The sequence below is a fragment of the Astatotilapia calliptera genome, chromosome 3 (genome assembly GCF_964374335.1).
Source record: "Astatotilapia calliptera chromosome 3, fAstCal68.1, whole genome shotgun sequence".
Lineage (NCBI taxonomy): Eukaryota > Metazoa > Chordata > Actinopteri > Cichliformes > Cichlidae > Astatotilapia > Astatotilapia calliptera.
In genome coordinates this window covers 58,663,029-58,677,108 of record NC_137424.1, presented here as the reverse complement: position 1 = coordinate 58,677,108, position 14,080 = coordinate 58,663,029, and the positions used below count along the sequence as shown (strand labels likewise).

The window sequence follows — 14,080 nt, the reverse complement described above, 5'->3', positions numbered from 1 at the left end:
TTTACCACAGAGCAAATATCAACGTATGTCCCAAACCAACCTGAAGAATGGCTTTATACTTTTAAATACACTGCATTGTCAAAAATAATGGGCGACACCTCTGAATCTTTGTATTCAGGTGTTTTCACTCCCATTCACACAGGTGTGCCTGCCTTTACAAGCATGTATGAAAGGATAAGTTCCTGTAAAGAGCTTTGTCTTCAACACTACACATTCTCCAACTATTTGTACCCACCACATTAGTCACTTTGCACGGAAACCTGCCACCATAACTCTGTACCATTAATACCAGTGTGGCGTGGGTGTACACTAAAATATTCTCCTGAACAACGCACATCAGCTATGGTGTGGAAGGCTCATATGGTTGTCTTTTACAAGGAGGCTTCAGTGGCAGCACAACTGTCTGACATGACACCAAAGTGCGGCTTGCACCAACATATGATGTCACTTTTGCTGTATCGTGCCCTTTGCAGATGCAAAAGGCAAACATAATTAAACTCTAGGTGGTGTTATTGCCTAGCCTAAATGTGCCACATAAGGTCAGAAATGTGACTCATTCACAGTGGTGGGCATCAACAATTCGTCCCTCAGTCAGGGCAAGATGTCAGTTTAAACTTCTGTAACGTCTCAAAGCACCTGATGGAAAACATTCAGCAGAAACAACCTGAGGTTGTAGCTCGCCAACGAGACAACCTTGACCATAAAATTGGCCAAATTTAAGCCCTAGAACAAAGATTATCTCGTATACCACGATATACTCCAGTCCCCACAGAGCAGCGCGGTTATCATGCACTCTCCCTGCAACAAGGACTGCTGCCACCTCTGTGAACACATGCCATCCATTGTTTTATCAGCTGAGCGTCATATCAGCCTTAACAGGGTCTCCCAAGCTCTGCTGCTACATAACGAGCGGGACGACCGAGTGGAGAGTAGCTTCTGGAAATTTACATGCACTCAAAGTCCTTGAGTGTGGGAAAGGGTGTGCTTTAATGCAGAACACACTTACACACTCACACAAGCTTCAGGTTTTACAAGGTCATAAGAGCGAGAGACTCTGTGGGTCTGCATACCAGAGAGGGAGGGAGGCTGAGCTTTGAAGGATGAACAGGGTGGAGGGAAAAATACACGAAGAAGAGATGTAAGCTGGTGATCTTTTTCCTGTATAAAGACACTCTGTGTTTTTGGACATTGGTCAGTACTATCCGAAAGAGTTTTGTTTGTCTAAGTTGAAGTAATCACAGACCGACTCCATGATGATAAGATCTGGGCTCTGTGTGGGGGTCAGACCATCTGTTGCAGGACTTGTCTTCCTCTCGTCACTCATGATGGTCCTTTCAGATGTTTAAAGATTTACAGCTTGGGATCTGAATGCTGTAGATGCAGGGTTTCTCACACAAAGGACTTCAGACCACCCAAGTATAGTTGGCTTCATACGTCCATTTTTTTGTGTGTGTTTTGTTTTGTTTGAAACTGCTTGTTGGAGTAAACAGACCAGCATGACTTTGCAGACCATCTACATGCTGTAGAATTACAACTAGCAATGTGAACTACTCCACTTGGCCTTAGTCAGTGCATTTTGGAGGACTACAGCAAACTGGAAACTTTGATGTTCGTACCCAAAATCTTTCTCTCAGAGTAGCCAAAAACTATTGCAGACTGGCACAAACATGATACCATCATCCCCACTTAAAGCCTTGTTTATGATCACAATGCCAGTGTTGTGTTTGATAACTATTTTTTCCACTGCTTGAAGCATGCTGGACTTGCTTCAGTCTTCTCCAGAAAGGTGTCGCCAATCAGAAAAGTGTCTGACACTTTCAAGCCCTCTGTAATCTGAGCTCCAGGCTACGAAAACCTACTCTTATTTTGAAACTTCAGTAGCTGCTAAAAATCCAGCACACACATGGGCAAATGGGAACGAGACCACAGACCACCCTCCATCTAGTCACTAACATCCTAAAACTTAAACTAAACAAACTCTCAAAAATGAATGAAAGCTGCATGAAATTTAAATGTGTTACAAAAAAAGTCTTGTATTGAAAATGCCTAAACTACTGGCTGTTCACTTATTCACACGATGTCACCACAGTGGGTAGCTCGTGTTTCGTGTGGCAGAATTTTTCCTGATGAAACCCCCAGAGGGATTTGTGTCTCCTCCTCGGACCAAACCAGTGATCTTTTGCTTAGAGCCTCTAAATAATACCGTACATACTGTTTCAGGTTTTGGAGACTCGCTGCAGTCTCGTCTGTTGTAAAGTTATCGATTCGTTGCAAAGTTACTGGAAAATAAAACGATTGTCAGCTCTCTCTGAGATCAGGTTTGTGTTTTTGGTTTGCTTTCAGAGATTTGTATCGAGCAGGAGAGCATCTAATATTCTCAGTCGTCACTTTTCCAAAAGTGGCTTCTCTTGTAAATTCTCAGCAGAGAGCAAATTTTAGTTTCTGTAGTTTTTTATTTGAGATGGGGAAACTTTCTATTCATTACAAAGGATCTGCAGAATAAACATGTGCACAGGAGAAACTTGAAAAACAATAAGACTTAAATCTAGATGATGGAGTTATTTTGAATTATAGGTGATACAAAAAAAATGCAAATCAGCTGATGCACGGTTCAGAAAATACTTTTAAAACCCTACCACTGACATGGGGATGCTTCTAAAACACCCAAACATTGTATTTTCCACCTACGTCTTCATGCACTCCTTCTGTTTTGCTTTTAACTTCCAGGATTAATTTGTGACACATGTCGAGCATGTTTCTGTGGAGAAAACAGAGCAGTGGAGGGATGAAAAAGACGTAAATTAGAAGCAGACAGCGGGAGATGCTGAATTCAAATTTATGACAAAATGGAAACTACAAGGAGGAGGAGAAAGAGAAGAATTGGTCCCAGATATAATGGAAGGAAAAGGTGGGAGGAAGGAAGTGCTGCGACACAAAGGAAATGAAGTGAGAGGCTTCAAAGCAGCAAGAAGAGATGAAGGGAGGAGGATTGACCAATAAGTGATGTGATGACAGAGAGAAAGAGAGGTTTATAGATTAGCAGGTCCAGAGGTTAAAGATCATCCGGGGTCCTGATGATTAAGGTGATCAGGATGGCTGTAGCCAGGAGGCGGGGTCAGAGCAGGTCAGGTAAATGACAGCTGCTGTGATAGAAGCGTGTGAAGAGTCTGTTTGGGGATAAAGTATTAAAGTGTGTATAAAATCAGTCCAATCCTTCACAGTATTCAACACTAACTTCAGTGTTTGTGTTGATGTCACGCAACATCTCAGCTGTTCTTTTAAAATGTTTTAGTAGTGCTTCAAAATTTTGCCATAATTGAAAGTCATGCTCAAAGTTGGCCATGCAACAATAATGAGATTTCAGAGTCATATTGTAGCACAGCGAGTTGGTTTGTTTGGAGTTTTAAGAGGTTAAATGTGTGTGTGTGTGTGTGTGTGTGTGTGTGGGGGGGGGGGGGGGTCTGAAAACGGACTTTCAAGTTTCAATGTCCTGTATTTAAGAAGTTATAAGTGCTCAAAAAAAGCTGGGAAAAAATGAAGCGGCCGCCTCATGTACTTCTAAGGTGCTGTAACTTGTAAAGTTTTTATAGTCTCAGGGTGGCGCTGTTCCATGGCTGGATATGACATACTGCAAATGTAGTGTGGGAAAAATGAGTGGTTTCTCGTGGGGTGAGTTAGGAGATGACATTTAGCCCTCGTTCACGTGCAGAGATGGTCCATAATTACTCGCTTGGTGAACACCTCCATCCTCTGCGTCTGCATCGGTGTGAGTCGGAAACACTGGGCACTCAGACTGCTGAGCTGACTAAACCTGGCAGGTTATCGCTTCCTGTTTGACAAAGGTCACGACCTCTGGTTGGCTTTCGGAGCAGAGAGTTCACGGACCAGCAGAAGGATGTCTTGTATCGCTCGTTTTTCATGTTACTCAAAGCAATTTTCACTCACTATCCGGGAGCTTTCAGAGTCATTATTGGACAAAATTGCCGGCACAGCATTTGGTTTCAGTCGTCGCTTATAAGCAGCAGCATCAGTTACTAAATGCAGTACATGTTCTGAGAGAGAAGTTCTGAGAACTCAGCCGGTTTCCCATTAAGTCCTCCTGTTTTTAGTCCAAAAATCACAAGTAAAAACAGCTCAGTGCCTCTTTTTTTAAAATAAACTGTACTTTTAGAAGAAATGGTCTCTCTGGACGCAATCAGGAATGCAGTGGCAACCTTTGTAGATTAAAGTAGCAGGAGACGGGCCACAAGCTGGAATACTGAGCATGCACTGATGATCTGTTTAGCATTGTTTGGAAAGTTTGTCTTTGATTAAGCTCAGAGCAAACTAACAGGCGCCAACATTATATCTGGATCCGGTCTGTAAATGCAATTAAAAAAGACCGAGCGTATCCCGCCTCACGTGTTAATCAGGCTCGTATGGGTTATACATTCAGGTGTTTTTAATATACAGCTTTTCCTCTCTCTGTCTGTGATACAGCCAAGACAACAGCATCACAAACTCCTCTGAGACTGAACAGAGTGTACGTAACCACCTCAGCACTGATGCAGTTTGACCGGCTGCAGGGCTGCTTTGTTGGATTTACAGGTGTTTCCATTTTTCTGGATGCCAAGTTTATACAGCAACTTCCTCCGTGCGCTCGCATGTAATCGAGATAAGACGAGAAGGGAAAAAACATAGCGTCTCAGGCCAGCAGGGTAACAAAGGAAGAGAGATCCAGAAAGGGGAAGATAAGGCAAGAAAAAAAAGCTCTACAGGTAAGCGAGGGGGAAGGTGTTGGATGTTTTGTCTCTGCAGGCAGTGAGTGAAAGGCTTGACCTCCCAAATTAACCTCCACCAACTCCCAGAGCTGCCTAATGTGTGTTTGTGTGCGCTTGCGTGTGTGTGCGCGCCTGTGGGAGTGTCACTCGACCTTCAGGTCAATCAGCTGTGAGAAAGCTGCAACCTCCAACCCCCTGCTGTGCCCATATGTGGGTGTGTGTGTTTGTTTATGTGAAAGCATGTCACATTTATTCCTGTTGCCTGTGTGGCCGTTCTTTCACAGTAACGTCACAATGTTTACAGTGGTCGGCTTTCAGCTTTGGTCCAGACACAGTTCTCTTTTGTGCTTTGCTGTTACAGTGATGGGTGACAGGGATCCGTGTGAGCCGAAAGCTCACGCTTCACATTTTGGATCCATATGATGTCTTATGACACGTTCCTGAATAAGTTGTAGCCAGAATTTCAAAGTTCCCAGTCAGAATTTGAGTCTTGAACCCCATCTCAAGTCGGATTTCCAACTCACAAAGACAGCGACAGTAGTTTATTTCATGAGGTGATTGGGACATGGCAGCAGAGAGGGGATGTCCCTAATATGGGCGCCTCAGAAGCCCCACCCACCTACTGTTTAAACCCTCTGTTTACCACAAACAGGTAGTTGGTCCAAAAAAGTCAAAATGGCAGCAGCCAAAAACACCAACGCTGAAGCTTGAAAGTGTTCTGTGAAGTAATGAAAAACGTTTTAAATTGTGAGAAAAAGTCTGGGTATTTGTTTTTTAGTGCTACTTCCTGTAAGCGTGTAGATATATATTTTTAGACTGGTTTACTTCAGCTGCTTTGCTTTGAGACGTGGAAACAAACCGATTCATGGTTTTGTCGAGATGTCAGTTTTATGAACGGACGGCTCAAAAAACAGTTTCACAAGATACTTTTTTTGACACTTGACGAAAGGGAAACAATTTCAAGTGTTATTTTAAATGAGCCAATAATTTTACTGGCCTGACCTATTAAACATCTAATTTGCTAATATGCTTATGCCACTTCATTAGGTACACGTTGCTAGTATAGCATTCCTGGATTTTTTGTTTTTTGTTTTTTGTTTTTTGTTTTGGACAAAAAACTCAGTCAAAAAAACGGTCATGTAGCCTTAACCACTGAGGAAATGGCCAATCAGCAGCCCACAAACAATAACACGGTGCACTGTTGAAGAAGGCGATAAAGGTTCACATATTTGATGCTGTGAGACAAAATCACCATTGTCCTTCTTTTCGAAATATAGAAATGGAAACTATGTTTTCAAAAGGAGTCTTTCCAGTGCTCTGTTTCCATGGTGCACAGTGCTGTTAATGTGTGGACAAAAGGCCAAAACTCATAGAAAAAGTTACATTTACCAAAATAGCTGTGTCTGTGTGGACGTAGCCTGTCCCAGCAGCAAACAGGCCAGGCAACATTTTTTCCTTCATTCTTTTTATTTTCCATTGTGTTGATCCTTTGTGAATTGTAGCCTTGGCTTTGTGTGCTTAGGTGGCAGGAGTGGTGCGTGTTGTGCTCTTCTGCTGCTTTAAGGCCTATTGTGTTGTGCATTCAGAGATGCTTTTCTGCATACCTTGGTGGTGAGCGGTTATTTGAGTTACTGCTGCCTTCCTGCCAGCGTGAAGCACTCTGGCCATTCCCCTCTGACCTCTGACATCATTGAAACCGTAGAGATGGTCGTGCGGGAAAATCCCAGCAGATCTGCAGCTTCTGAAATACACCCGTCTCGCTCAGTCTAATCCTACGTTTGAACAGGTCATCTCAACCGCATGCCTCAATGCACTGAGTGCTGCTATGTGATTGACAGGTTAGATATGTGCATTAACGAGCAGGTTAACAGGTGTATGACAATCAAACTAGTTTATTAATCCCAGAGGAAATGTGGTCAATTGCTCCAATTAAATACTATGATATAAATCAAATTCACAACACAGCTCGAATTATAAATATCCCAGTATATTACACTATTACACTAAATTACATGTGTGTGTTTGACACTGAGGTGTCTCTGCAGAGGACGTGATATTAATGGTGTGTAACTGTTGCAGTGTGTACCTAACGAAGTGGCCGGTGAGATATTTTTAACCATTTGATTCTGTCTTTCCTCCTGTTCGGAACCTTTGATGTGTGTCTGCGCTCATTAAAAACAGCTGCTTGTTTTCCTCTAAACGCTTTGGACTCAAACGCGAGTGTTTTCGTGGTAATTAGGCTACAACGACGATAATTACCGTGCATTGGACACGCACACTCTCTCACACACACACGGACACGCACAGAGGCTCCACCCTCCCTCTCACGAGGCACGGAGAGGCATGTCCCTGCGTGTTCCCGTGGAGGTCGAGCCGCATAGAGCCGGAGCGCAGAGAGGGAGTCAGTCAGTGAGTGGATCCTGAAGCAGCAGCAGCTCGGCGGCTCCTCTCAAACTCATCGATTAGCGCCCCATGGATGTGTGACGTCACGCCCATTCTCGGATATCCCTCTTTATTTTTATTTTCCCAAATTTTATTTCCGGATTCATTCATTTGAACTTTGTAATATATATTTTTTCCACCCCTCGGGGCTCCGGGAGGCTCGTACCTACCGGAGGGGGCAGCCATGGGTTTCTACGGCACCTTGAAGCTCATCTTCTACAAAGTGAGTATCGATTAGAGACGAGCGGCGGATCGATAAGGGCGGTTGTGGTGCAGATGTTGAAGGTTGTCAGGCTCGTGCGCCGGCATGACAAGGCGTTTCTCTCACTGACAGCGAAATGCTTCGGCGGCGCGTGCGAGTGCGCGTGCGAGCGTGGACCACTGCGGAACCAGAGAGGGGGGGCATCCGTGTCCTCCCTCTCCTCCCCGTGTCACCCTCTCTGTGATTGATTATTGGTGATAGATTTTACTGCTCAGCCGCGGGTGTAACCTGTAAACGGTGACATAAAATCTAAAAATCTTATTTAAATTCTTTAGATTCTTCAGTGTCTAATATTTATTTCATGATTTATAGCTACAAACCTCAATAATAATTAACATTTTCCCTCCCTGCCCTGTGAAAATGCAGGTGGAGGAGGTGCGCTCCACGGTAAACTCCTCAGTGTTGGTCCCATATGGTTTATTAAACCTTCACAAAGTGACTTGTGCTCCTTGAAATGAGTGATGTTTTGCAGTACAGCTGCTGTGATCTGTGTTGTTTGGCTTAGATTTTTCTGCCTAAACCCACAAAAGTCATATTGTTCATATTTAACATAAATACAGGAGTGCATTTCACTGTACTGTCATGTAAATAGGCCCCTTTTTGGCAGGTGAGACTTGAGTTACATTTTTTAGTCGGCCCTAACGTCAATATCTATGTTTGTTCCTCTTTCAGGCACAAAACCTTATGAAGGTGACATTTTTCCTCCCTGCACTGTGAAAATGCAGACAAAAGGTGGTTTAGTCCACTGTGCAACCATGCAAACGCCACCATTTTGGGCCAGTAGGGTTTAATAAAGGTTGGAAAAAGTACTTTAAATCAAATTAACCTCAAACTGCAAGATGAAAACGTAAAAACCTGACACCTCCTGCCCTTTGTAAATCTGGGATGTTTTACAGTACAGCTGTGATAACCTCTAGCAGCTGTGCTATTTGGCTCATAAATGCTGGGTAAGCCCTGAAAAGTGACATTTCTTCCTCCCTGTACTCTGAGGCACAATTAAATTCAGGGCACTTTACTCTGCACGTGGTAAAAGTGCAATTTTACAGGTCAAATGTGATTTCTTAAAGGTGAAACGCATACGATTGCAGAGAGAACTTCATAGAATGACACCTTGCAAACTTTCTTTCCCCCTGAAAAATAAGGAAGGCTGACAGTAGCTGATATAATTTGCTTTGTTTGGCTTAAATTTCTCAAAATTGGCTCTTTCTTTCTTCCACGAACCTTCAAATACCGTCACACTCAGCTTTGTTTGCCTCATATACGCTGGTTAAACGAGGAAAAAAAAAAAGTCTGTACTCGTTGTTGGTGCTGCGAGCCACAGGAATGAAACCTTGACAGTAACTTTTCTTTCTCCCGACACTGTGAAAACAAACAAAGGTGGAGCCTTTCACTGCACAGGCATGTCAGTGTCAGTATTCTGCCATATCTGTGGTCAGATACGAGAGAAAAACACATGAAATCAACTCCAGTCGGGATCAAGGTGAGGATCCAAATGACAATAAAATCACGTCAATATTAAAATTTAAAGGAAACTGTATCACTAAACCACCTCAAAAGACAGATAATGTAAAGCACAGCTGCTGTGAGACACATTGTTAGGTTCAGTCTGTATAAAACACCAGAATTCACATTGAAATCAAGCTAACGCTGAGTGTGTTATGGCCAGTCACATCTTCTGTTACTGACCACAGGAATGAAGCCTTAGAAACTGACACTGCTTCTTCTCTGAAAACACAAATGAATGAAGTCTTTCTACTGAGCAGCCGGGTCAGCATGTGGGGTTTAATACAGGTCAAAATTCATTTCAGTCAAGCTTCACTTTAGTGCTTAGTAGCTAAGTGCTTGGTTAAGACTACAAGATTAAAACCTTGAAAGTGTTTGACAAAACATTGGACATGAGCTAAAATGCCAACTCAAACTAATCTGTAGTGTTTACCTGTTTATCCTTTAATCTGCAAACAGCAACAGTTAGAAACTGTTTATATTTTATGTAAATATTTATATTGGTCCCAACGCTACCATGTAAACTTTGTGTTCCAGACCGATGAAGCTTTTTATGAACAGATATTATCTATTAACGTGAATTAAGAGGATACAAGGCTTTCGTGTCTAATGCTAATTTGTCTTGTTGGCTTCAAACCACAGCAGCAGAAAGTTAAAAACGGCTATTTGCCTCCATCCAGGAGTGGAAAACAAAAGTAATTGATTAAACGGATACGTGACTTCTACATCAAATGCTCATTTATCGTCACAGCTTCAAACTGAAGGATTGAAAGCTTAGAAATCCATTTTTTCACAGTTCACGTTTTAAATGGTGTTTAAAACGATCAGTATCCATGGCGATCAATTAAACACAGAATTGTTTTTTGTCTCCTTAATGGCCGTGTGATTATTTTTAAGTTAAAAAGATGTTTCAAAGAAGAAAATCTAAAACTAAAAATAATTGTAAAATACAATGCTCTTTTAAATTGACAGTTTTATCTGTAACACGGCTGCATAAATAGGACTGAGCTAGAAAAAGCTGCAGGAAACCTGGAAAATCTAATACAAACGAATTCAACTCTATTTAAATTGAATCCTTCACCTCGCTGCACTTTGAAAATATGAATAAAAGATGCACCTTAGAGACAGCAGCTGCTGTAAAACTGCAATTTGTGGAGGCAGAAATCTACTTAAAGTCAGATAAAACTTTAATAACTAGTGTTTGTTTGCGTTTGGAGCTTCAAATGGACGTTAGCTCCTTCACTATGTTGTAAAAACACAGATTATGGAGGGAGACTTCACATTAAATCCCGGCAAAATTGCACCTAGGTCGATGTAAGGCCACGGCGTATCCTCTTCTCATTATTATAAACTTGATTTAAGGTGAAGCTGCAGAGATGCTAACCCTCCAAAAAGTCCCAGTTTAGCTTGATTGGGACATTTTTGCTGCTGAAGCACAGATGTGTCTCTGCCACCCACCCAAAAGCCAAAGTCGTCTGGTTCTAACTGTAAACACATTCTTCAGTTTTCCAGCCCCCCAAGGTCAAGTTTTTTCCTTTTTATTTTATTTATTTATTTTTTCCAGCTTAATCAAATCCACACAGACACGGCATCTGTTATTAAAATCCAGCGACACGGAGTCTGAAAATGGAAAGCAGATTATAAGTTTATGTTAGGGAGTGAAGAACGCCCTCTGATAATCTACAATCTGAAATATTTACAGGTGCTTCTTGCCCATGTTTAATTTTGAACACACACAGATGCTATCCTCTGCATGTGTGTGTGTTGGGGGCTATTTTAGAGCGGCGCTGCACCGCCGACATTCCTCTGATTTTCTGCATTCCTGCGTTCATTCACAGCGAGAGACGCTCAGAGAAGAGCGAGCGAGAGATGGAGAGGGCTGATTCAGACCTCGCTTTGTCTAAGTTGGCGGCGTAGGTGTTTCCAGCATCTCTGCGGTTCAAAAGACGGCCTCGGGTTTATCTGCAGCTCTTTGATGATGTGGACTCGGCTCCAGCCGTTTGGTCGTCTTTCTGACCGCAGGGTCGACCCAGAAACCCACAAACATCCGTGGGAACTCCTCTAGCTCTTACTGCGCTGGCATCATGAGTGCAGACACTGGTTGCAGGCTAATATGAATTCGGCTGGCTCACATTAATACTGTGGAGATGATTGTGAAGATAATTGGGGCATTGCGAATGATTAGACCACGTAGACCGAGGAAGGCCAACGTTTTCCCCCACATGCCAAACTAAGTTAGATACAGTAAGTGAACGGTCACACACTGAAGAGCTAAATTAAAAAACAAACAAAACATGACACATTTGCTGAAATATGCCATGACCATGCTGGGCAGCGTAGTGTTGCAGTGGTTAACACTGGAACCTCACAGTCCCTGTGTTAGCTTTGTGATAGACAGTAAATAATGGGCTTTACGTCATATATAAAACTGTAAATATGTCTTGTCTATATTTGTTTTAGTATAAGACCAGCTGTTAGTTTGGTATTTGTTGTGTTACCCATCTCTAGAGCTCCAGTTTGTTGTCTGGCTTATTTAGTCTTGAGTCTTACTTTTTACTGTGGAAGTCGTATCCATCAGCCTCTTTAATCAAGTAGAAATAAAATCCATAGCCGGCCGCAGTAGTCCTCAGTGTGTCCTGATCTTTTCCAGTTGTTGGAAATGGTCTTTGTGTGGTTTGTTTTGTCTGTGCAGATTTGAAGTCATTAGCTTTGTTCTCGTCCCATGCTTTAGGGACATATACAATATAAATGTCTTCTGCTTTTGTTTTTCTGTGCTGATGCTGAACTTCTAGCTGCGCGTGTTTATTTTAGCTGATTTCCGCTGAGGAAGGATACGGTCAGATTAACCAGGTTTTTTTGGCCCTTGGGTAAAAACTGCTATTGCAGCCAGAGCTCCTGTGGCGTTTGAAGCGGTTTGTGGAGAAGTTAAAGCTTTTTAAAAAGGTTTTTCACATGGAGAGTCTTTATTCTTTATGACGCGCAACCTCACCATTACCTGATCAGACGGATCAGGTAATGATCTGACAGACTTATTTTATGGTATTTGCAAATAATCAAATCACCAGCGTGCAGCAAAGTGGGGCTTTGGGAGCTCGGTTGGTAAATCCAATTAGTTTGGCCTACAAAGCTCCATTTGGCTCTGTTGTTGTTCCAAAACGGGAGGGTTACAGTCTGTGATGGTTTCTCTTTTTATCTTACATCAGATGAAGAGGAAGTTGGACCATGGTCCAGACGGCCGGCCGTTCCCTTCGGGGAAGAAGCACTGCAAAGGCAACGGATACCTCAGGTACCACATTTGATTTCTTAACGTCAGAACGAATCTTTTCACAAAACTGTTGAACTAAACTAGGAATACTTGGAACAACATGCTAATGTGCTCTAATAACATGAAGTGAACAAAGATCCTGTCACCGATTTACCTGCTTTGCACCAAAATGGCGCCCAGGCTGGAGCTAGTTTCACATGCAAACAAACACCACGTTTAAAACTGGTCGTCGATGTAACTGAACCTCCATAAATGTTAATCATCCGTCTGGTTTACACCCAGGACCCGTCGCTTCAGTTGCTCCTTCAAGGTTTTAATGAGTTGGACCCGTAACACGCCCATCTTACATTATTACTATTATTATTTGCCTGCTGCTGCACATTGCCCAATATAGTTGTTTTCGTTGCCAAATCACTGATAGCGTGTGATGCTGTGTGCATGACCCTTAAAACAGCACCCCACAGCAACACAAAATTCAAAGAGTTTTTTTCTTCTCTTTATTTATTTTTTTGTGCATTCTTTTTTGCTACAAAGCTGATTTTGTGCATTTTTTGCCCCTTCCCAAAAGCCCACACCCACTTGGTTTTTAGCTCAGCTCTAGCAAACATGACAAAAAGACGAAGTCTACCTGAAGCAAACCAAACTCACAAGGTTTGTGTAGGTGAACCTGGGGAATGATTATTGGTTGCCTTGGGCTTCCTGTATCACACTGATAGCTCGGCATCTCCTATCCATTCTGCTTTTGGCAGCGTGCAACAGTTGGCTGCTAACTCAGTTCTCCATTGCTCCCCCGGGCTTCTAGTTGCTCTCATCTGCACCTGCAGACATCCTGCAGCAGAGACGAACCAGCAAGACAGGGTTTACATTCAGAAACACCCCGTCGACTAGACCCGACACTCTGACTGGCGTCTATCTTCCCTGTGTTGGTTTTGATTGGTGATTCTGTCCATGCAGATTTTGTGACACAGTGTCCAGAGAAGTTAAAGTCATCGCTCTCCTAACATTTATGAATATAGCAGCCACAGTGGATTTGATCCAGGAATCCTTTGTATCGAATTTTAATAGCGAATTAGTGATTTAATTCGAATGTTAAATGGTTAAATTAGATCAGCTTTACCAGTTCAGAGCATAAACCAAAAGGATAAAAGAAAGGTGTAACATGCATGGATGGATGTTTTATGGGTTTACGATGGTAAACAGTCACATTTCTGCTGTACTGCTCCTGCATCTCTCTGCAGTCCATCCAGTCTGGTTCAGGCCACGCCCACCACATTCGGTGACCTACGACTGGCTAACGGACATTCAGCTCAGCGACGACGCGTCACCTCTGGTCCGCCACCCTCCGGCCTGCAGGACTGGCTCCACACCTTCCAGGTCAGCACACGTTCAATCATGTTCTCTCAGATAATCCAGAGACTATATTTACACAAAATCCAACAAAGAACTTTTAATTAGCAAAATTTCAGTGCACAGATTATATGCACGTCCGAGCAGAGAGACACTGGTCCTGGTTCTTCAAGGACAGCAGCTAAACTGCAGCTTTTCTTGATTTTTGGTAAAGTGTGGTGTATCTTCCGCTCGCTACACAAACACAGTGGCAGAGTGCTGCTGCCTCCAAGCTGTTCTTATGTAACTAAAAAAACATACAAGTACAGACACACAAAGAGATGGGAGACATTTAAATGGAGGGAATAAAAACATGATCTCTTTGGAGAGACAGTTCAAACCAGTTTAGAGATAAGGGAATAAAAACAAAAAGTAAAAGATGACACACCCTGAAATGCACACAGAAGAGGAGAAATATAACAATTACAGTAAATACACAGGAAAACAAAGTGGTACAAAAAT

General features: G+C 42.6%; 1 protein-coding gene across 3 annotated transcripts in view; it reads left to right on the top strand.

Moving 5' to 3' along the window:
- LOC113017146 (F-box/WD repeat-containing protein 7-like) overlaps nt 1-14,080 on the top strand; it is a 46,845-nt gene that overhangs the window by 19,823 nt on the left and 12,942 nt on the right. For 2 of the 3 annotated variants that reach the window (XM_080298676.1, XM_026160303.2), the window contains 2 exons: nt 12,171-12,253; nt 13,471-13,606. In XM_080298676.1, coding sequence (XP_080154802.1) covers nt 12,171-12,253; nt 13,471-13,606 — 219 coding nt within the window. Of the gene's footprint in view, nt 1-7,124; nt 7,426-12,170; nt 12,254-13,470; nt 13,607-14,080 lie in introns of those variants that run through there. The other variant, XM_026160304.2, reaches the window with a different exon arrangement.